This window comes from Phalacrocorax carbo, chromosome 16 (assembly GCF_963921805.1).
Source record: "Phalacrocorax carbo chromosome 16, bPhaCar2.1, whole genome shotgun sequence".
Classification (NCBI taxonomy): Eukaryota; Metazoa; Chordata; class Aves; order Suliformes; family Phalacrocoracidae; genus Phalacrocorax; species Phalacrocorax carbo.
In genome coordinates, this window is record NC_087528.1 from 11898396 (window position 1) to 11921467 (window position 23072).

The 23072-nt window shown below is 46.6% G+C and overlaps 1 protein-coding gene across 1 annotated transcript; it reads right to left on the bottom strand.

Moving 5' to 3' along the window:
* Positions 1-1185: 1185 nt before the first annotated feature.
* Positions 1186-23072, bottom strand: CFAP52 (cilia and flagella associated protein 52). The gene is made up of 14 exons (XM_064467122.1): positions 23010-23072; positions 21928-22127; positions 21027-21163; positions 20242-20370; positions 19110-19209; positions 18528-18644; positions 10553-10653; positions 9411-9581; positions 6839-6987; positions 6007-6152; positions 3723-3874; positions 2996-3098; positions 2714-2825; positions 1186-1888 (listed from the first exon to the last, which is right to left on the bottom strand). Exons 1-14 carry the CDS (start codon positions 23056-23058, stop codon positions 1713-1715), a joined length of 1842 nt encoding a protein of 613 aa, XP_064323192.1. The 5' UTR covers positions 23059-23072; the 3' UTR covers positions 1186-1712.

A 23072-nucleotide genomic window follows, 5' to 3' on the forward strand; every position in this document is an offset into this window, starting at 1 on the left:
CCGAGCCGTGAAGAACCAGCTAGTGCAGGACGAGTGTGCAGGGCTTTGGTCTTTACACCCCAGGAACAGCCACAGCAAAGCAGGACTTTGGCTCCCCGATGGGTACTTGGATTCTCCTCCCAGCTGTAATGACAGGTTTGGTGTGATCCGAAGGGAAAGGAATTGCTTTGCTGAGGTGGGACTCTGGCAGACAGTTATCTCCATCTCAAAACCCTGTAGCTCGGAAAGCAAGGGTTGCTGGCGGTGACAGGGGTCTTCGGGACTGCCTGGTTAGCTCTCACAGGCTCACTGCTGTTTTCATCCTCCTAGCACAAGCGCAAATGTTTTGCCTGTCTGTCCCACATTCCAGAGGTTTGATCCTGCCTTCCAAACCACAGCGAGCAGAGCTTGTAAAACCTGCTGGAGTGTTTATCACTGCATAGCATCGTCTTGTCTCCAAAGAAAAAGAGGAAGGAATGACTTAATTCCTTTGCTAAAGACTCCCTGGATGAGAGCAGTGATATTTCAACCAGAAGACTTGCATACTGTTTGATGGACAACGTGGGTGCACAGATGCCCTCCGAGCCAGTCCAAAAGGATCCACCCTTATTGTGTAATGAACAGTAACCATCTTTAGTGGCATATAAAGAATAATTAGCAATCATACCTTTGAGTTCCTATCCCCTGTTGTGTACCAGAACAGCTAATACTACCAGTACAGGTATGAGAGTATCTAGCTGACATTGCCTTTAAAACATCATCTTAGTTAACTAAAACATCTATAAGCCTTAACATTAAGGAATGCAAGATTTTGCTACCATTTTAATTTATGACAGAATTCTCACAGGCCTTCAATGCCTGCAAAAGGCATGTTTCCTTCACTTGCATCACTTCACAGGCTCGCTGCCTACACTGATCTTTAAACAAACAGTATCTTGAGAGCTGTTGCTTGTAATACTAGATATGATACCGGGTACTCATTCTCAGACAAAATACATATTTCATGCAAATTTGGAGCCTGTTTGAAAAACTAGGCTGATGACCAGGAATTTGAGTGTGTCTAGCTGGAAACATCCAGGCATTTTCAGAAATGACTGCATTCGCGTTCTCACTCTTGAAAACCAAGCCCCTGAAGAGAGTTTTAAATTGGACACTGCAAATGAAGAAGCCCCAACGTCCTTGTATTCCTTTGAGAACAGTGATTTAAAAGCTTGACTCAAAAGAGCTTCCCAGTTAAATGCCTGAGCTGGAGCTGAGGGCTTTTTCCTTAATCAGGACCAGACAAATTAAAATGAACACAGAAGACTGAATTTACACAACAAGTTATTCATTAAAGGAATGGACAAAAGGGGGTAGGGAAGAGAGAGACCACGTGAAAGCAAGAGAGAGTCCCCAAATGAGCAGACGTACAAGTAAGACTACGCTAGGAGACTACCGGAAAGGTGGCAGTAACAACATGCAAGTGTTACAACAACAGCCAAGATGATTTGCAGAAGTGATGAATCCTTTCAAACCAATCTAAAAGGAACAGCAAATTCTTAGCTCCCCTGAAAAAGATCGGACCTATTTATTCACTGTTAGAAAGGATATCTGAAGGATCTGGAAAGTGCATACCAGAGAGTATAAAAATAGTACCTCCTCCAATAGCACAAATGCTTTAAAACAGCTTCACTGGGAAGAGAAAAGCATCGCTAGGGCTGGCTGTAGCGGCCTAGCAGCTCCGGTGCCAGCTGTTAGTGCAAGGCTGGGTATTTCCAGAGCAGGATGGCACCATCTGCGCTCACACTCACAATGTACTTGTTCCCAGGGCAGATCTTGAGACGGGTGATGTTGCCACTGTGGCCCACTCCAACATGAGTCACTGCACCCTCATTATAGTCCCACAGCTTCACCAGATGGTCATCACCACCTGCATTGGGCACAAAGGAAGAACAAATGATTACACAGAGTTCTGCTGCTGTTTGTTCCCAGATCCCAGGCAGGGGAATACTTGTGCATTCGTTTGATTTAGGAAGAGTGGAACACATTGTCTGGGGCATTACAGCAAAAACTACTTCTGCTCAACTGAAGTAGAGAGTCAGCGTCCAGCAGAGTGCTCGGGACCTGCACCAGTAGACCACAGTGAGCTACGGCCAGCAAGTGCTACCAATAGTATGGGGGGGGCCTTTGAAAGGCTCTTAACCAACATTTGTTTAAGGGGTTAATCTGAAAGAACTGGTGCTGACAACGAATCTGTGGGTTTTAACTTACGGTTCTTACACACGATACCATGGCCCATCTATGCTAGTGCTAGGCTCCCAGAAGAGATGTCACGACGGTGGGGAACATGTGAGCCTGAGGCTGGACGGAGCCTGGGGTCATTCCCACTTGCGAGCCAACAGAGACTGCCGGGCTGCTGGAGCAGGGCCCTTGAACAGATCATTCAAGTGCACAGCAAGCACTGCTGAACTAAATGAGGAGCAGGGCAAGGTGAAACCCTGTATTCGTCCCTTGGAGACATCTGAACCTTGTCTTCACCTTTACATTATGTCTTGCAAGACTGAACCGTAGCATCTTCCAAGTCTGAACCACAGCCTTTTTCTAAGGAATTTTCTTCAGTGATTCATTTTATTTTCCCCTTTAGCTGACCCCTCCTTTTAGTTTTTTCCTTCTTTACTGAGACCCTTGGTTCATTGCCTTCCTTTCCCTGCTCTTAATATCACCTCCTCTTTCCTAGTTTCATCCACCCACTCACCTGTGACAAAGTATGCCCCATCTGATGTGATGTCCATCCCATTGATGGAACCCGATACAGACCCTTCCAATTCTCTGATTGCAGAGCCGTCAAACACTTCCCAGTATCCAATCTAGAGAGCAGACCAGAGAGGAGGGCTCAGCTGTGCGTGAACAGCACGCAGATTTCAGCACTGCCCTCTAACACAACCTTCTGTGGAGGTACAGGGGTTTCATCATGTAACAAGCGCCAGAATTTGTGTTTTGGAATTACTGCAAACAGAATTCCTGCAGTTTTGCTTACCCTTCTGTCTGTTCCACTGGTGATTATCTGGTACTCCTCGGGGTGGTAACACACACATTTGAACAAGGTGTTGGCTAGAATCATCTGTTTTCTTATGAAACGCCTGCAAAACACCCCCAAACCAAGAAAAAGCAGTAGGGTCAAAAAATGAACTCTGACTGCCTGAAATATCTCTATACATCAGACCTCTCTTTCTACCCGGATATTTTCAGGTATTGGTCTGAGTTCAGGGTTTCATGAAGCCTTTTAGGGTCATCAGTTCTGTTCCCCATCACAGCAGCCTTGTAAGACTTTTGATCTGCTGTCATATGAAGTTAAATTTTTTAATCCCGCATGCTTTCTGGGTGCTATTCACTATGCAAAAATTCCCTTATCCTTACCACAGTGCAGGAAGTCTGCAGATCAGCAATGCTCAACACAAGTCGTACAGTGCTGGAAAATGGAGCTAGTGGGAAACTTAGGAAATCACCTGCTCCACCCCCTTGGCCAAGCAGGACCCAATACAAGTAAACAGCTTGAGACGAAAGTTTGCCTAAACTTTTCTAAGAAGTTTCTAGCATTGGAGGTTCTACATTCTCCAATTTGATTGTTCTTTCTAGTAGTTTTTATTTCCTAATGCTCTTTTTCCCCTCCTCGTCACTACGTGGTGTCCCAAATAGGGCACAGTGACCCCAGAGAGGCATTACCAGCACTTTAAGTGCCCTGCAATACTTATCTGTCTCCTTACACAATATCCCAGATGATGCATGTTCCATCAAGGCTGGCTGTGACACACTCTCGGTCATTCTTCTTAATCTTAATGCAGGACACAGCAGACACGTGCTCCTTCAGAACTTCCCCCAGTTTGTGAGTCCTCTCACCAATCTCCCAGACCCTCACCTGGAAAGCAGCAACAAACATCTGCTTTTGTACCACCTGGTCCTGACTGAGCTCAGGAGGTGCCTAAGGCTTTCCTGAGCTCATTTCTTATAACATATACAGCAACTCAGCTTCAGTGGACTGTCTCCATTTTCCTGTGGGTTATTCCTGCAGCTGACTCATAAAACTGAACCGAGTTCTTGAGAATGTGATCCACTTGGTTCAGGAATCCCTGACCATTAACCCCAGACCTTGTTTTTGCCAAGTTCCCACTCTCCCATGCTTCAGTTTACTCATCTCTTGATCAGCAAAAAGCATCTAGTCCATGATATATTTCCAGCGGTGCTTTAAAGATCAAAGAGCAAGGTTTCTGAAATGGGATATAAAAAAGCTACCTGCTATTTCTGCTACATATAATGCCAGTAAGTAAATACAAAACAGCTTTCTAAATCTTTGATGTGAAATATGTGCCTGAAAGCACCTCTTTTCCCAGTGGCAGTAACAGCAAAGAAAGATCTTTCTGCTTTGAGGACTCGATCCTTCACACCTTGCATTTACTGTCCCACTAGTGCCAGACTTTATGATATCTATTTGCTTTTACATTCCGCTAAGGTCAAATCCTAGTGAAAATTTAGAAATTTAGACACTGCCATCAAAAGCAGAGAGCACTGACCTTCCACGTTTTCAAGTCTGATGCTGAGTTACCTGTGGGATCCGGATGACCAATTCCCACTTGCTAAATGATCAAAGCATCCAGATCCCTTAAGCAACCCTGAGAGTCACAGCTCTCAGATTGATTTTGACAGAACCATTAGCATTTCGAACAGCTTTTTTTGTGATCCGAATGAATACTGGAAGTGCTCCCCTGCAGTTCTCATTTCCACTTAACCAACCTTTAGCTTTAATTCTGTCTCCGCTGTCTTTTTCAATTCAGAGATCAACTAACCAGAGCCCGTGTGTTGATACGGAATCTAGGTCCTCCATCTTCTGCATCCTCTAGTGCTAATCATCCAAGGCACTTAACTGTTCTTTTATCAGTGAAGGGCTGAAGCAGCTCATCATCTCTAATGTCTTTATGCAGTGAGACAAGGCAGTGCTGCCGTTACTGCTCTACAGGAGAGCCAAGGTGCAGGGTGATTCAGAAAGATGGGTCAGTGATTAGGACATTAGCCTGAGATTTGGAAGACCTAAATTCAATTCCTCACTCATCAAGACTTCCCATGCCATCTCCAGCCGGGCACACCGAACGCTTGAGATCAGGGTACACAAACAAAGCACAGAGCGGCTAAATCAGTCAGGAATCCATGCATGATTAAATGTCTGGTCTGAGTGCTTGCCAGACTGCAGGGAGAAAGTCCAAAGCAAGGCAAGAAACCGAACATGAGCTTTGCAAGTCTGATTATTTAGCTTTAACATAAATAAACACCCTGTGTTTAAATTATGTAAACAATAGGAGTGTCACTTTTACAGACTGAAAAAGGCCACAGCTCTGTGAAGTGTATGCAGTAGCCACAGTACATGGTGTTTGTTTTCTATGGCCTGAAAAAACTGTTGAACAACAACATTGTATGATGCCTACAACATATTTTCTGATAATTATTGCTATTTGTGTTGGAATGTTTCCATAATTGTATTAGGAACTGAGTCATTATTAGAGTCTTTTATTAACACCATCACCTAGACCATATAGTACCATCCCAGAAAATTACCCCATAGTCACCATAGTGATATAAAGTAAACTTTGTGCTGTGAAGTGAATTCGTACAGGTCAGTTTGGACAGGACTAAGACTTCCAAAGCAATGACAAAAAGCAAATCAGTGCTAGAGCACAGTTAGACGGAGCCTTGCAAACAATGACTAATGCTGATAAGCCAAATATAGGGGAGAGACAAATGAACAAAAAGGATTAAGAGCATATTCTGCATTAGAAGGATTTTCAAGACAACCATGCCAGAAGAAATCGGGGTATTGTTTTACATTATGCCCTCTGAGAGCAAGAGATTTGCATATATCCACGGCTCACATTTTCAAGCTCGGTCCTTTGCTCAAGTGAAAGCTAAGAATAGCTCACTTTCTGACTAAGCAGTTAGAGATGATTCGCAGGCCCTGCGATGAGAGCATAGAGCTGCTCCAGGTTTTTAAGCAAAAATTACCTGCCCTTCGCCTCCTCCACTAATGATCCGTTTGCAGTCACCGGTAGCAGCGATCGCCGTCACTCCCAAGCTATGGGCATGGTTAATCATGTACATCAGCCGTCCAGTCTCTGGCATGAAGGCGCGGATTTTCCCATCATTCCAAGCTGATGAATAAAAAGAAACAGATTACGCAGGCGCACAGACTTTCCTCCTACTATTGTCTCCCTTTCCTTTCCAAATGAACCCATTTTTTCATTAAGTTCCTTTATAAGGCCCACCTTCCTGTCAGATCACCAGTATACACGTGAAAACCACTGTACTGTAGGTCAGCCCACAGAGCTACAGCCCCAAATAAATTATTGAAATTTAATTCCTTTTGGTTCTGGCTATGGGCAGATTGGTTTGGTGACAATGCGGGAAAGGCATCGCTGCTCTAGGACTGCAGTAGTTCCTGTGTAAGCAATTTGCATGGGGCGATGGGCAGCAGGGTTTATGCAAAAGGTGGTCTACATACATCACAGGTTAACCTGTTGCATGCAATAAGGTTAATATTTTAGAATTAGGTCTTTTGGATAGGACTGAACTGCGTCCTGAATTGCTGGAATTCACACCCAAAGCAAGGTCTCCAAACCCTGCCTTCCACAGACACTGTACTACAGCAGCAGGATACTGGAGGCCAGGAGCAAAGTTCATTGCCCCAGCTGCCAGCAAAATGCCTTTGGGTCAAGCAATGAACTGAATTTAAACCCATTCCCAATTTAAACCTCTCTTCAGTCTAACATACTGATGCTTATTAAGTATAGCAACACTTGAAGACTGGACTCAACCACGGGTCTGGACTGATCGTTACCTGAAATGATGCTCCTGCCATCGCTCATAAACTCTATGGCATGGCAGGTCATGTTGGGGACGACGATCCGTAGGAGCTCCCTGTTTTCTGGGGTGTGCCAGACCCGAATATCACTTTTGGAGCAGGTAGCGAACAAGTCGGAAGTTCCCCTGGGGAATTCAGGGAGGACAGATAATGAGGAGGGGCATACGGAAAACGCCTCTTTCTTTGTCAGATCCCAAACCATCCTTCAAAGCTCAGCTGCTCCTAACATGCAACTGTAGTCTTCCCAAGAGGGATCACCATGGTTGAGACAAAGGCCGTTTTCATAGGATCACCTTTTTCACGTAAAATTCCCTTGGTTGGTTTTCTATTCAAACATTCATTTTAAGAAACAGTTACATTAATGTGAAACTAAAAGAATAGTTTCTACTTTAGGTGAAGTTGTGACATTTATTTCCCATCTTCCATCTCCAAACAACTTCACGTGTTGTATATAATAGACAGAAAAGTGGGTGTAGAGGTGCTCACTGCCCAGATTTAACATCAGGGACAAACAGCAGCCTCGTATTGTAAAGATGTCATTTTTTATCTCGCTTACTGGATGATTCCTATTCAACATCGCTGAAGGCAATAGGAACGATGGCAAAAGCCTGTTCGTAATATACTTGTTATACGTGTTTGAATAAAAAAAGACCTGCGGCATTTCAAAAGCTATGGGACCGAACGCTTTGAAATAAGCTCTAAACCACACATCCTGGGGACATGACAGAACGTGAAATCTAGAAAGGTACCACAAGCTTTTGTTCAGCATCACCATCAATGCCCGGAAAGATGAACCAGGACAGAGAAAACTGGCACAACAAAAGTGTGGCCCCTTTCAAGCCCAGCTTGCACAGGTGCTTTTATAAAGCAGGATAACATCAGCAATTGAAGTATTCTCAAATAAGCCAGAACAGGGAATTAAGCCTGTATTTCCCAACCAGTGACAAGCTCTGTTCAAGAACAGTTAACAGATAAGAAGTTTAAACATATACGCAAGGTTGTAGTCCTGAAGTCCTTACAGTCATCACTAAATCCAGCTCATCCAGCTACCTCTGTGACACAGAAGCACCAGTCAGGTATACTAACATCTGATTACCCTAAAGCTCCAAATTATTACTCATTAAAGAGAAGGGTGCGGATTTTTCAGGCTGGTGACAAGCAGGGAGGAGCGCCCCGTGTATTGGGCACTTCGCTGTACCTTGATAAGATTTGATCCTTTGTGCCGCGTCAAGAAGTGAGGCAATAACAACATGGCAAAAATAAAACCTCATTGGGATCAAACTCCCGTCCTCTCTCTGCAGAGGAAACAACTAACCCATTGTGGGTTGTTTTTTTAAATAAAGTATCACGATCCTACTCTAGAGGAAGAGGGAACGCTTGCTGTCTGTTCGCCAGACAAAAGCAGACAGAATACACGCCGGTGTACCCAGCTTCTCTCGTTACAAGCCTAGAATTTAATATAACGTGCCATATTGTCAAACATGAAATCGTAAGTGAGGCTGAGAGACTCGAAAAGCCTCTTTGAACAGCTCTGTTAGTCAGGTTTCAGGTGATGTTAGAGGTGAGTAGGAAAGCTGACACCTCTACAAGCTTGAGCTGCAAGAGGGTAGGCAGATGCAGAGTTCCAGGAGTCACGCTGCTGGCAGACTGAGAGCCCCGAGTCTCAGAGCACCAGCCCTAGGAGAGCAGGGGAGGTTACCATCGCTGCCGTTACCCAAACATAAGCAATTCGAGTTTTTTTATTTAGAATTCTTTCTGTAGATTGATGATTTTTCCAATTCTCAAACTGAACTGCTGCCTCCTGCTTTCAGGCAGCCGCTCCCTTGCATTTCACTGCTAGGTGAGGGCATTGCCTGTATAAATCATCCCATAAGGTTGGAAAAGACCTCTAGGATCATCAAGTCCAACCTCCAACCCAACACCCCCAGGCCTCCTAAACCATGCCCTGAAGTGACACGTCTACACGGTGTTTTGCTCACCCCCAGGGACGGTGACCCCCCCACCTCCCTGGGCAGCCTGTGCCAATCCCTGACCGCTCTGGCAGGGAAGGCATTTTCCCTCATCTCCAACCTAAACCTCCCCTGACGCAGCTTGAGGCCGTTCCCTCTCGCCCTGTCCCTGGTGACTTGGGAGCAGAGACCGACCCCCCCCTCACTCCAGCCCCTCTCAGGCAGCTGCAGAGAGCGAGAAGGGCTCCCCTCAGCCCCCCCTTCTCCAGGCTAAACCCCCCCAGCCCCTTCAGCCGCCCCCCAGCACACTTGTGCTCCAGACCCTGCCCCAGCCCCGCTGCCCTTCTCTGGACACGCTCCAGCCCCTCAAGGCCCTTCTTGTCCCGAGGGGCCCAAACCTGAGCCCAGCATTCGAGGTGGGGCCTCGCCAGTGCCGAGCACAGGGGTCCCATCCCTGCCCGGCTCCCGCTGGCCACACTGTTCCTGTTGGTAGGCTTTGGGTTCCTGGGGGTTACAAGGTGTTGACGTAGGCATCCTGGCCTTACTGGCAGCTTACTCAAACTTTGCCAGCCAGAAGCATCCCAGCCAGTTATACTCACAAAGGAAAAACGATGTCGTGGACGGCTTCGTTATGGCAGGCAGCAACCAGCTCCTCTTTAAACGCAGTGTAGTTAACTCGATAAATCTGGCACTCGTTTGTCCCTACAAAGAACTGGTGACCCTGACCTCTGCTTGTCAGGGAAGTGACAGCACCTTGAACTTGAATTTTCCTGTTAAGACAAAGCAGAGTTTTGGCCTGACATTGACCTCAAGGTACTTATTTCCTAGCTTCCTTTTTCCCCTGACTTTACAGAGTCTTGACTTTCCCCTCTCCCCAAAAAAGCTCCATAACCAGGCTGTGCTATCAACGTGCAAGAACATGGTCAGGACTAACATTTCATTCCCAGTCACATGTTAATACTTCATATGATCCTGCCTGTCCCACCTGCTGCTCTGCCAAGGCTTGCAAAGGCAGCGCTTTGGAGACTTGGTTTTCTGGACCAGGGCCTAAGGTAACAGCATCTTTGTTGATATTCTTGCTCAAGTGCACTTAAATATCCCATATTCAAGAATATTTCCAGAGAGTTTAGATCTTCTGGGAATAGTTTTAGTTGTACAAAGCTAAGCTGGCAGAACCATACGCTTAAGTTGGCTACACAAACAATGCAAAATTAATAGCTGCGAGCCCAATTTTCAAATCGCATGTGGGGAAATGCCGCTTGCAGCTTTCTATTTTGTATGCAGAATAAAGCCTTGCATGTACTCCAGCCCCTCCAGACACATGCCTATAAAATTAGCGGAGCCCTCCTTTACAATCCCATGTCCTCCAACAAACCCTTTTTTAGACAGCAGATACTACTCTTTCTCAGCTGGTGTAAATAAGCATAGTTTTATTGATTTCAACAAACCTGCCTCGCTTTGCATCAGTTTAGGATCTGACTCCTAATGCCTAAAAGGAAACACTGGTTATTTAAAATGAACAAGGAGTAGGGCAATTCACTGCTGTGCAAACGCGTGCAGTAATTTTCAGTCTGCTTCAACTTCATTACGCTGGAACCACACTGTCTGTTTGGTCTGCGGGATTGAAAAACCCAGCTTTATTTGGTTTATGCCTTTATGTAGAAATGGTTGGCTCTTATCCGCTGACCCTTTGGGGGAACTGTCACCTCCACCCTCCTGATTCTCCCATCTACAAACTCACTTCATTACTTTGTAGTTTGAGCCTTTACAGAGAGCTACAATCCCTCCTCCGGTGCCGACTATTAAATCTCCTGTCTTCAGCAAAAGCAAAGCTGTGACTCCCTAGGAGAAAACAGGATTAAAACACAATTGGATGGAAGCAGAGTCTGTTTATTGCTGCAGCCATGCTGAATAGCACAACGGAGTCTCCATCTCGCTCCCAATGGCAGTCCTTATGACACTCATACATGGCTTTTTCAGTATTCCTTGACTGACCTAGGCTAAAGAGTGACCCTCTAGAGGGAGAAGGGAGAAAAGAGTTATTAATTGCAGGTATATGTTAACTAACACAGTATGAGGACCAAGCGAACAGCAACATCACGGATCCTTCAGGGCAGCTGGGACCACATACGAGCCTACATATCCTTGCCTTGTTCCGGCAAGCAATACACACGCTTTATATTAGTGCCTCCACTTTTCCTTCCTCTGGTTCTCTGACAACAGCAGAGGGTAAAGCTCGGCCTAAGCATCCTTTCCTACAGCTCCTTTTAGGACAGATCCTCTGTGTCCCAGGCCTCTCTCCCTGTCCGAAAGACGCAATCCCATCTCCTACCTATTAGTAACAAAACACATTTGTCGCAGAAAAGCTTTGGAAATTAGTCAGCCTGCCATCAGCACGGGTCTCTGCTATTTACTGAGGTGAGCAGATCAACAGGAGGTCAGCCATTAGAAAAAGGAGAAATGCTTTTCGGTGGATAAAGTACCAGGCCACAGTAAAAACCTAACCACAACAAAATGAACAAACAAGCAAATAAATGAAAGCAGTCCTCAAAATTGTCACAAAATTTCAATTAGAAGAAAAATCAGTCTCTGCTTCAGTTCTGCTACCTGTGAAGTAATATTACTCTTCCGTACACAAGACAACAGATCAATTCTTGAAAATCTCTGAGAGGCTCCAAGATAGGCTGCAAGAGGGGCGAAATCCTGATGGTCTTACTGAGAAGAATATCCCTCTTAGCCTGGGGGAACCTACGCATGAATGAAATGGAAAGGAAAAGGGAATAAAGGAGCTTTATGCCATCAAAACTTGGACCGAAAGCTAAGCTCCGTCACGAAGCAGGCGCGTACAAGAGGCACCTCCACTCCCACCAAGAGGGCAGAACCCCACCGCCGTCACTCGTTCCAAATCGGAGAGGCCAGCCGGGAGCCGCTCCAGGCTCCCCGCGGCTTGTAAGGAGCCCGTCGAGCGCGACATTTGAAGTTGCAATACAGGCTCCAGCGACACCTGCCACCGCGTGGGCTAACAAGCAGTATTGCCAGCTGTTGTGATCGGACCGGCATTTTCACAATATTAACATTTTTGTCCTTTAAGCCCGAGATCATAGAGCCAGTATGTGAAAATAACAATGTCTGTCTGGTGGAGTTTTTTTCTGGAAAAAAATAGCCCCACCTCTAGCATTAGTGCTGTGAAAGCAGGAAGGAGCGAGTCCTCAATGAATAAGCAAGAGGCAAATCAGAATGATTCCGCATCTGTTCTTCAGGAAGAAATCTCTGTCATGCGCTTGGCTTGTGATTTTTGAAAAACTACAGGTGTCAGCATTTTATGATAAAGTTTGACATCTAAGCAGCACCACCCAGCATTCCTGTTCTTCTCAAGCATTAATCAGGACTAACCCCAGTAAATTTTCAGGATTAAACACTTTCAGAGTGTTTAAAAGAATGAAAGCCAGGAAGTGTTGATCTTCTGTGTGGAAAGAACTGACGCTCTGAGGAATGGGAGAGAGGGAGCGAAGAAAGAAGAGAAAACAAAATGGACGTCTGAGCTATTTTGACCCAGAAAGGATGTTGCAGAAGCCACAGACAAGGTCTGATGGATTTGGAAAAGTGACTTCGGTTCATTTATCAAAGTAAATAGAAGCAATTTGTTGTTTTTAAAGTCTTGCTTACACTTTTTGATGGAAAAAAACCCCACCACATACGTAACTGCGCGTTCCAGTGCTGGCATTCCAGGCAGCCTTGCACCTACCCACGCATCGGCTTAAGGACTATTTAACTTCAGGATCAAATAAATATGGATTGCAGGAAAAAAAAAAATTGTAAAGAATTTTCCCCGAGTTGTAATTTATTCACACTGAGTTTCTTCATTAGCGTGTCTCCACCGGTAGCCTGTCCACAGTCTCCTGTAGTATCAGGACTGATCGCTGGGAAAAACACAACCTCCAGAGAGGATTTCATGCCACGCTATCGCAACGCTACCAGGCAGGAGGCCAGCTTTCATGCAAATATTCTTAGCGAAAGCACGAGAACAAAGGGATTCTTTCTAATCAGGAATACGATCCACAAGCAGCACGGTTTCTGAACAATGTTTTTAAAAATTTCCTATGAGGTGTTGGCAGCATTTTGCGAGTCCCCTCTTATCACAGGCCCATCAGCTCTCGTTTGATGTACTGTTTTGCAGTTTTTCCTGTAAAAGCCTTCCACCTCAAATGCCCTTTGGGTTTAGCATTATGGCAGGTGGCGGCATTAGAAATCAAACCTATGACTACGTAGTTTATCTGATTACAGCTCCCTGCTACTTGCTAATAAATTAAGGTTTTTGCAGCACTGCCAAGACTGCTTTGATTTTTCCAAGGTATCCTCTTCAGTTCTTCAATTTGAGAGGGAAGTGGGTATTATTAAGACAGAAAAAAACCCTTACAGTGTCGAGGATTCATTGCCAGGCTCTAAAAATCATCAGAGTTTGATTTCAACCTTAACTTGACAACTGTGCTTCTTTCTTGTCCAATCTGTTCTTTGACTCACCAGGAGCAAACAGATAGCTTTGCAAGTTGCACTCGTTATTCATGGAGTCAAGCAGTTCATGTTAACGATGTGATGAATACTCTATTTTATATACTGCCAGTCCTCTTGTAGATGAAATGCAGAGTCTAATGTAGGAGGTTAAAAATATCACCATTCATTATTTACTTATTACAAAAAGAAACCACTGCTTTGAAGTATGATTATAAACAAAAACACCAACAAAAATCCAGCCTGCCCAGTCCCTCCCTGCAGGGATACTTGCTCTTTGTCCCATTCTGATCTCTCGCAAAGCTCTTGAGCGTTCTGTGAACTCTTCCGGTGCTCCTCCTTTAAATATATTTTTTTTTTTTACAATGCAAATCACTCCAACTATTTCTGAAAATGGATTTGCAGTCGTACATCCCACTTGGCAGCTCAGCGGGTGCCTTATAGCTCCTCAAGCCTGCGATGGGGATAAAAATTAATTTTGCTGTTTATTCCAGTATTTACAGACGTACAGGAAGGCACTTAACTCCATATAGATGGAAAACAAGTTGTTTCATCATACCAGCGAACTATTGTGCCACTCCTCTCTTCAAAACAGAAACAAAGACATCTTCAGATCATGTCTATATAATAAACACATTCTTACATATCTAAAGGCAAGGTTCCTTTAAGGTTGACCAAACTTATTTTCAACAAACACCTTCTCCTCACCCAAGCAGTATCTAACCTCTTTCTTTAAAGATATGCTCAGCGTGGGGTGCTGTGGGTTCCAGGTTTAGAGTTTCATGATGTGCCATTGGCTCATAATTCCCCACTGTGACTGGTGAACAAGGTTTTCAGAGGTACAGGATAACATTCGTTCCCAAGTATGTATCTTCTCAGGTAAAATTGCAATGAAGTGATGAAAACGGTTCCACGGGAAGGGAGGCTGGGACGGTTCCACCACTGGAGGATGTACGGCCAACCTCCCCACTGGGGAGCTGGGAAATGCCTGGTTAGGAAAGGCAGGCCATGTCTCAAAAGCCAGGCTTTGGAGCAGTCGTGCCTACCTTCTGAAACAAGACATACGGCAGCTTTGCTTTGCGTGGCTAGAGAAGTGAGAATTTCTGTTACAAGTACTAATACATGGTACATTTTCAAGAAAGATACAAAAGGTGTCTTGTAAAATACACACAGCTCTACGGAGGGGGGAATAAAAATCAACACTTCTAGGGTTAGCAATATGATGTACTAAATTGTGTAGAAACAAGGATGCAAATACTTTTGTTTTGATAAATGCTGTGCTTTTGACTTGAAAAAACATCTGCAAAATGCCTCCTTCAGCATTGAAGACTATGCTACAGTTGGGAGTTTCTGCCATAAAACATTAGATGTTACGTGTGTTCAGTGAGGGCTTGTTGACAGTCTAGTGACAAGGTATTATTTGTATGCAGAGATGTGCGATGGGTGGGTGGAAAGGGAATCACAGTACGGAGCTAGGAAGGGAGAACTGGAAAGTATGAGAGTGGGTCTGACAGTAGCTGGAGATAAAAATGTACCAGCAGCTTCTCACTGCCTGCAACAATACAGGTTTGCCCTGATGAATTTCCCATTTTGGGCGTATGGAAACTGCATTGGAACGAGTGAGGGCAGAGGGGAAGAAAGCAAGAGGAGAAGGGGTGACAGGGTTAAGCACGTGTCTGAAAAGCCTGTCTTCAGAGACAAATGTCTGGTTTAAGCAACAGGGCAAAGGAGGAGACTGGAAGGACTACTTGTTATTTCCACTGAACGCGAATGTCTCCGTTTCTCTCCCTTCTCCCCAGCTGACCAGTGGTACGCCTTAGGTAGCTGCCAGTCCCTAACACTAATAAAACAAAGCATAAGTCAGATTAATGCCTACCAGCTCTGGTCTCCTCCACAAGGCTGGCAGGCAGCTGTGACAAGGTCCACTTCCAGATCTCTTCTCCCTGACATCTTGTCAGTCTCTTGCATAGTCAAAGGTCCTGTTTTTTCTTCAGCTTTCCCCTCTCAGAAGCAATGTCAGCTGGAGCTCACAATGCTCCAGAGGTCTCTGCCACAAACTGCGGTTCCAAGGATTTGCCTTATGAGAAAACCTCTCACAGTACGGGTTGGACTGTGGTCTGGCTCTGAGCCTCTGCCTTTCTCTAAGAGGCCCTAGACCCTCCTTCAACCCCCAAATATCGCCATGTCCTGCTAATGACCTTATCTGACCGCTTCTTTAGCGATGGTCTCAGAAATATATTTTTGTGAAGTCATGTTTCCAATGCATTTGGCACCCTGAAGGTGAGGGAGTTCAGGACCTTGTGTGGCTTCAGCCAGCTACTCCGGGCAAGGTACGCATCCTGCTAGGTGTAGACGGACTCAAAGCACGCAAGCATTTAAAAAAGGAGGTGATATTCAATCATCAAGACCTTGGCATATAAGAGAGCAGAGATCAACCAGGACGTGGGCCCAGTGTGGATGCAAAACCCTGCAGCGTGACTGCTGGAGGTCTGGCTGAATGGCCTCCAGTACAGGTACACCCACAAGAGTATGCACCTTCAGCAAACTTACAATTTCCTTCAGGAAAACAAAATACATACACTCCTGTCACTTAATATGTACACAGAATTAAATGACTTAGATTCCTACGCCGCAATGCACCCTACAATGCGTCCTACAAGTGGGTGAGCAATGGGCTGGCAGCTTGGGCCCAAGGGGTTATAGCAAACGGGGTGACATTGGGCTGGTTGCTGGTCACTACGGGGTTCTGCAGGGATCCATCCTGGGGCCGGTGCTCTTTAATCGCTTCATAAATGACTTGGATGCAGGACTGGAGGGAATGCTAATTAAGTTTGCTGATGATACAAAATTGGGTGGAGCTCCTGACACTCTCAAGGGCAGAGAGGCCAGGCAGAGGGATCTGGGCAGGCTGGAGAGCTGGGCAACTACCACCGTATCGAGTTTAACAAGGACAAGGGCTGGGTTTTGCCCCTGAGGCACGGCAGCCCTGGCTGCACAGGCAGCCTGGGGAGCGAGGGGCTGGGGAGCAGCTCTGCAGGGAGGGGCCTGGGGCTCTGCTCGATGGCAAGTTGAACACGAGCCCCCAGTGTGCCCTGGCAGCCAAGAGGGCCAGCCGTGCCCTGGGGGGCACCGAGCCCTGCATCGCAGCCAGGCGAGGGAGGGGATTGTCCCGCTCTGCCCCGCGCTGGGGCGGCCTCACCCCGAGTGCTGTGGGCAGCGTTGGGCGCCGCAGGACATTGGGGGTATAAAGCTTCTGGAGAGTGTCCAGGGAAGGGCCACGGAGTTGGGGAAGGGTTTAGAGGGGAAACCGTGCGAGGAGCGGCTGAAGCCCCTTGGTTTGTTCAGCTGGAGCAGAGGAGGCCGAGGGCAGCCCTCATGGCGCTCTGCAGCTCCCTCCCGAGGGGAGGAGGAGGGGCAGGGCTGGTCTCTGCTCTCTGGTGACCAACGCCAGGCCCCGAGGGAATGGCAGGGAGATGTGCCAGGGGAGGGTTAGGCTGGGCATTAGGGGAAGGTCCTTCCCCCAGAGGGTGGTGGAGCCCTGGAACAGGCTCCCCAGGGAGGCATCACGGCACCAGCCTGGCGATATTCCAGAAGCGCTTGGCCAAGGCCCTCAGAGACACGGTGTGAATTTGGGGTGTCCTGTGCAGGGCCGGGAGCTGGGCTCGATGGTCCTTGTGGGTCCCTCCCAGCTCAGGGCATTCTGCGATGCTATGAATGCAAGAGGGAAAAATGAGTGATAACTTCTCCAACCTCCTGTAACAGATAAACTTTGAAATACATTTCAAAGAATTCAGTGGTTCCAAGTTATCCCAGAGATATGGGCACACGCAAGAGACACTACATTTTGAACGGGCACACATATGGCTTGTGTGTACATGTGTTGGTACAAGCAAAGTTCAGGAGGGTTAGCGAAAGCAGTCTGGAGTAGCTCTTTCTTTGGGCTGACTGCTGCATTTTTCTTACAGTTTTTGTGTTTGCCCTCAAACAAGATCTGCTTCTTTGTAGCACAGCTTCCCCGTGGCATCCCTAACAAGTACATTCAGTACTTCCATCTGCATTGCTTCCCCTGCTGCTGACTGATTTTCCTGGTTTCTAATAGAATCGCAAAATACATTCAAGCTAACGCAAGAAAGTTTTTCACGGAAGTGTTTGAATTCCTTAGGTATCACCCCTCCATTGGGTATAAACCGAGAAGCTACGAGAAGTCTTTTATAGCAATAAATAAAGAGGAATCAAGAGCAAGCGTACTAGCTGGTGCTGATTGTTTATCACTACAGCTCCCTGCGTGCAGAATTCTTGTACAATGAAAGGCCAAAAGCCCCCTATTCAGGAGGTACTCCCGTCGGAGCATACTCATACAGAGACCCATGAGTCCCAATTACAGACAAAAAAAGCTAAGTTAAAAGAACTTTGGGGTTATGAAGTCAAACACTCGGAAGTTTAAAAGCAATAGAATCAACGTACCCTGGGCAACCTTGTTTTGTCCCAGTTGTGCATATGCATTGTAATAAACTCTTTAATTATATTATCTACACCACCTTTTCCAGTAAGGCCCCTGCCTCATCGCTGGCAGAATCAGAATTTCAAAAAGACGACCTCCTGAAGGGAAGGGGGAGGAATGGTACGGGGAACAAACGTAAAAATCCAGGGGGTTGGGGTTTTTTAAGAGCAGTTGCAGTGTTTTGAAGCACTTCCAGAATACTCTTCCTGTGGCAAACAGCTGCCTTGGAAAACTTCAGCCCAGACAATTTAACAAATCTGTAAGATCTGAATATAGGACCTTATAGGAGTAAGTGTGGGAAAGCTGCTCAGATAAGCACTTCTACCAGTCTTCCCAGGAATGTCCTCTGTCTCACTCCAGCTAGTACCTTCCTAAGAAAACAAAGAACTCAGAACTAACTACTCCATTTTTATGATCGTTTTTCACTTTTTATGACTTTCACCAGATTTATTATAAAAAAGAGTCTGTGGGATGACACACGAGATTCAGGTAAAACCCAAATTCTAAGCCAAATGAAAGTGAACAAAGCTGAGCTAATGGTCTCAGCCTTCAGGATCAAGACTGAGACACAAAGAACTAGCAGCACAGAAAAAGGGTTGGTCTGCGCATCAGCTTTGCAATGGTTCTCCTGGAGGTTTCCCTACTTTCAGTTACTAACAAAGAGGAGGATAAGGAAGAAAATTCAAGTCACAGAGCTGCTACTCACCGAGCTGAACTTCTCCTTCCGGGGCCCATAGTCAGTCATCAGGTTGTGGTTTGTATTCACTTTCAGGACATCACCGCTTGATGTGCCAACATAAAAATAATTATCATCATCTGCCATCTATAGGAAAGCGTAAAAAAAGAGATCATGGTCTGGATAAAGAGACACTTGTCCCAAGCCCAGCACTGGGCTGCGTGAATAGCTTTATTTCAGTGCATTGCCAAGATTTAATCCGAGGGGATACAGCCAATGTTTTCGTCCGGTCACACTCAAAGCTCCGTAACACTGCTGAACGCAAGACATTGTCTAAACAAATCTAGATAATATTTTGAAGCAAAAGCGAGATTCTCTTGGTGCTAGTGCCTGTGACTAAATACATGCTGCCTCTCTTCAGAAGCATTCAAAACACTCTTTCCCAGGATATGGAAGTGGTGGGAGACCATCTGCCATGAGCCAACGCTTGGTAACTTGACTGCCATCACGCAGCTGTAATTGGCATTTCTAGCATTACTATAAAAGCTTGGGGTTTTTCTCTAGTCTGTAGAGAGTTTCTTAATTTAGCCAAATCGTTTGGCTGAAATGTACCTTAACACACGTGATCACTCTCCTCAGTTGCCCTGTCTGGCATTCAGTCGGCCAGATTTTCCTATTTGCTAGATCCAGTTCCCATACTCGAATGGTCCCACTGTAAGAAAGAATATAGTGGGATCAAAACCCGATATGCAGAAACACACAGGTTTTTTTCACTACTAGAAGAATTAAAAAGCCTTTACCAGGCTACATTATTCTGAAATTTTAATAAAGAGGAAAAGAACAATATCAGAGAGGCCAGAACTAAGTCTCTCTCTTTTCTGCTCTCTGTTACGGTAACTTTTCCCAGGTAAATCAAAAATCTTAAAGGTTCAGCAAAAACGTGTACAAGGATTACAGGGGAGTATGTAACAACCTTGGCGCTTCATTTCCCAAAGAGACATGTTTGTGGAGATCTGAGTTCCCAGAACAGGAAATGAACAATACAGGACATTTGCAACTATTTTCTAGCACAATTTAACGGACAACAAAGGAGCCAATATAAAACCTTTACACACAGTCACTCTAACATTTAACAAAGTGTTAAAATTGCAAAGGCCACCACTTGTAAGTGCAACTGCAGCCAAGAGCATCCAAAGCCTTCCCTGATTTAAAGGGAGGTGCAGGTCCTCAACACATTTAAATGTCAGGCTAGATATACGGGGCTGTCTCAAATCCACGCAGAATGTGCCTTTTTGTACAAACTTTTGTTACAAGCTAGTGACCAATTGTACATCGCATCTGGTGAGGAGAGGAGATGATCCAACGACCTGCAAGATATCATTGTTTCTACATTAATTAACTATTGTTCAGAGTCGCTCACTGACTGCTTTTCTTGTGTAAACACTGGCAACTAAATATTTTAAATGCCACATGGGGAACACTGAGTACAAAATCCTGCGATCAGGACCAGAAGTGGCACGTGCGGGTCCCTGTGTGCTGCTTTGAAAACGTATTGTTGTAGAACAAGCAGAAATGCCTTAAAGGGACAAGCTGATGGATATTTGTGGGTCCATTCAGAGCAAAAAGAAAAAAACACGAGCACACAGTTGCTTAAGTTTCCTTGTATTTACGTAAAGACTCTTTGTAAAAGGAAATAGGTCCATGGGTTCTTTCCCTCATTTCTTTCACCTAAATAAAACCTTACTTTCCAGCAGTAACAAACGCCTCGTCTCTGCAGCTGGAGCACACGACGACGGTCGCGCTCCCCGCACTGCGTGCCGAGGCAGGGCTCCCGCAGACGGCCTCTCTCTTACCGACGTGCCACACGACCACGCTGCAGGAGAAGGAGGGGCTTTAAATAGCTTTGCTTTTTGACAAACTACTTTACTTGTGACAAATTAAAAAGAAAATACTAAAAAACAAAACCTATTTTCCTGCAGTCTGTTCCCACCAGGACACACAATAACTTTGTAGAGATTTTACCCGAGAAAGACCTTATTACAAGCATGTGGAACTGCAGTTTACATCCCCTGCTCTTGAAGCCAGGGTATATGTATTTGCCAGATTCCTTCTGCTGAGCAAGACTCAAACCATGTCTTAGGCCACTCGTAGAATCTGATTTAAAATCACTTTTCATTCCCCTCTTACTTGTCTGTGTGTCAAAGCAAGCCCTCTGTCAAAGTTATATTTCCTCAGGGCAGTGCACTAAGCCAGCGGGCTGTGCAGGATCTATAAAGTTTCTGGGTGATGACACCAGCTTAAGAACTAGCTGCTCCCCTCGTCCTCTCCCTCAGCTGCTTCCCCATACCCTGCGCTCTGCCCACGGTACCCACCGGGCTCCCCATCGGACAGAGCTGGGTCACTGAGGAGAGACGGCAACAGGGGAAAGAGCCAGACTGACAGAGAGCGAGGAGCGAGTGCTCCCTAAGAGCATCCTCCGATGCCCCACAACCCGTCAGGAATCTTGTGCCAAGAAGCGGGAATCGTTACCTGCCGTCGTCCTGGCCTCCCAGCGACACGAGATAAAGGCTGCTTGCAGAAAATGCTAGTCCTTCCACTTTACCCTTATGCAGCGACAGCCGAGCAAGCAACTCCTTCTTCTGGAAATCCCACAGAATGATGTCTGCCTGCGGTGCAAAGCGGAAGGGGTCAAAGCCAGAGCATTAGATATAACACACAGGAGTAGAACCAACAACTTCCTCTGGCAGGAAAGTTGTTAGAAGCAGCCCAGCTTAAGGTTAGCTTCTACCCAGCCCAGGGCTCCGCTGACATGAATACGCTTCAGATTAGGTGCTGTAATAAGTGTTATTCCAGCTTACCGGCTGAGTAGCTTTACTTCATTTCAAAATCAAAATTTACCGTGAGACACTGAGCATTTGACTTAGATTTTAAAATACTGAAAATGCTAATACTTGATTCCTTCCAGGCGTCTCAGGGTCTTTTCAAATAGGCAAAAATTAAACCATAAAGAACTTTAGAGGTCTAAAAATGCTGATAGGTACCTGTCAAGGGCTTTTGAAAGTCCTAAGCAGCTCTGGAACTCAGGTCTCACTTTAAATGTAACACCATCTATTAATGAATGTCTAATGAGATTTAGGCTGCCACGTGCCCACAACACTTTGGGTAAAAAGGACCGGAACTAAGAAATCCCTCAATCTAGTTAACTCAGTCCTAGGGAGACTGCTTAATACTTTACAAAACCATAAAGGCAAATCCAGCAACGGACTAACCACAATTTCTCATCCTCTGCAACATCCTCCCACCGTAGGCATTTGCTTTCCAACAAAAGGAAAAATAAACGAAAGGTGTTGCCTTCCCCAGGGTTCCGCTGGCAAGCCAACTCCAATTTCTTTGGTCAAAATTATGCGGTTAAAATTAAAGCATTATCCACCTTGAAGCCGATGAAAGTGACTTGTCCGGAAGCAACGTACACCCCGTTCCTGGACACGACGACGCAGGAGACATTATTGGTGTGGCCGTGCAAAAAAGCCTGTTTCTTGCTGTCCAGGTCTTGAATAACTACAGTACATCCCAGGGGATAGAGAACGTGCGCCTTATCAGGGTGGCAGATGAGGCCACAGGGTACGTGCCCTGCAAGAGAAAGGACGGAAAGATCTGCTGGATCTTAACGGTTCTGGGGGCTGCAGGCGAATTCCCCTCCCCTGCCCCAAGTCCCAAGCGCAGGCTGACCCCTCCCCAACAGCTCCGCGCCGGTGGCCTTGCTTATCGCACTCCCTAAGGGGAAATCGCTTGCTCCCCAAGCTTTATCTCACAATGAGGGCAAACCCAAGAGCTTTCCAGCTCCCCCCAAGGCGTTCAGCAGAGCAACCCCACGTAAAACCCACGGGTCACCTTGACACGTTTCGGACGGCGCTGTGCGTCCTACAGCTGCCAGGAGACGGATCGGGCCCCGCGGTCGGAGCCCGGCAGCACAGAGGGCTCCCCAGGAGCGGGCTGACGGGGGCCACCCCACCGGCCCACCCAGGCCTGCCCCAAAATAGCTGCAAAGCCACACGTTTCCCAAGGAGGCGGCCGGCGGGAGAAGCCCCGGCGCCTAGCCCCCATCCCCGGGTACAGGGGTGATTACGAGAGTGTTTTGTGCAACCCAACTTAATTTTATTTTGCAGTTAAGCTCTTCTCGTTCTAGTAAGCTGGGTAATGAGAAAAAAATTAACAATAATCCCACAATTTGGTCAAACTTTTCCTATACTTAACTTTGCGCGCTTCTCTCGGGCGCTGGGCGAGGGGGGCAGGAGGAGGCGGCGAGGGGGGCAGGAGGGACCCCGCTGCTCCCGCATCACCCCGCAGCACCACGGCCCCAGCCGAGACCCCCGGCTGCCCCCCGGCTGCCCCCCGCGGGTCCGGCCCTCCCCTCAGCCTGTCCGCTGGCAACCCCTGCCCCACCGCTGCCCCCCGGCGCCCCCACACCCCGCTCCCCGCCCCCGGGTGCGCCCCCCCCGACCCCCGCACTACCGTTGAAGCCGATGGCCGCCCGCAGCGAGAGCTCGCCCACGGCCGCCATCGCCGCCCCCGCGC

Coding starts and splice junctions, on each gene's coding strand:
- CFAP52 (XM_064467122.1), bottom strand. CDS start 23,058: ATGGCGGCCGTGGGCGAGCTCTCGCTGCGGGCGGCCATCGGCTTCAAC. Junction 22,128..23,009: donor GGCGGCCATCGGCTTCAACG/GTAGTGCGGGGG, acceptor TTTCTCTTGCAG/GGCACGTACCCTGTGGCCTC. Junction 18,645..19,109: donor GAGTGATCACGTGTGTTAAG/GTACATTTCAGC, acceptor GCTTTCCTATAG/ATGGCAGATGATGATAATTA.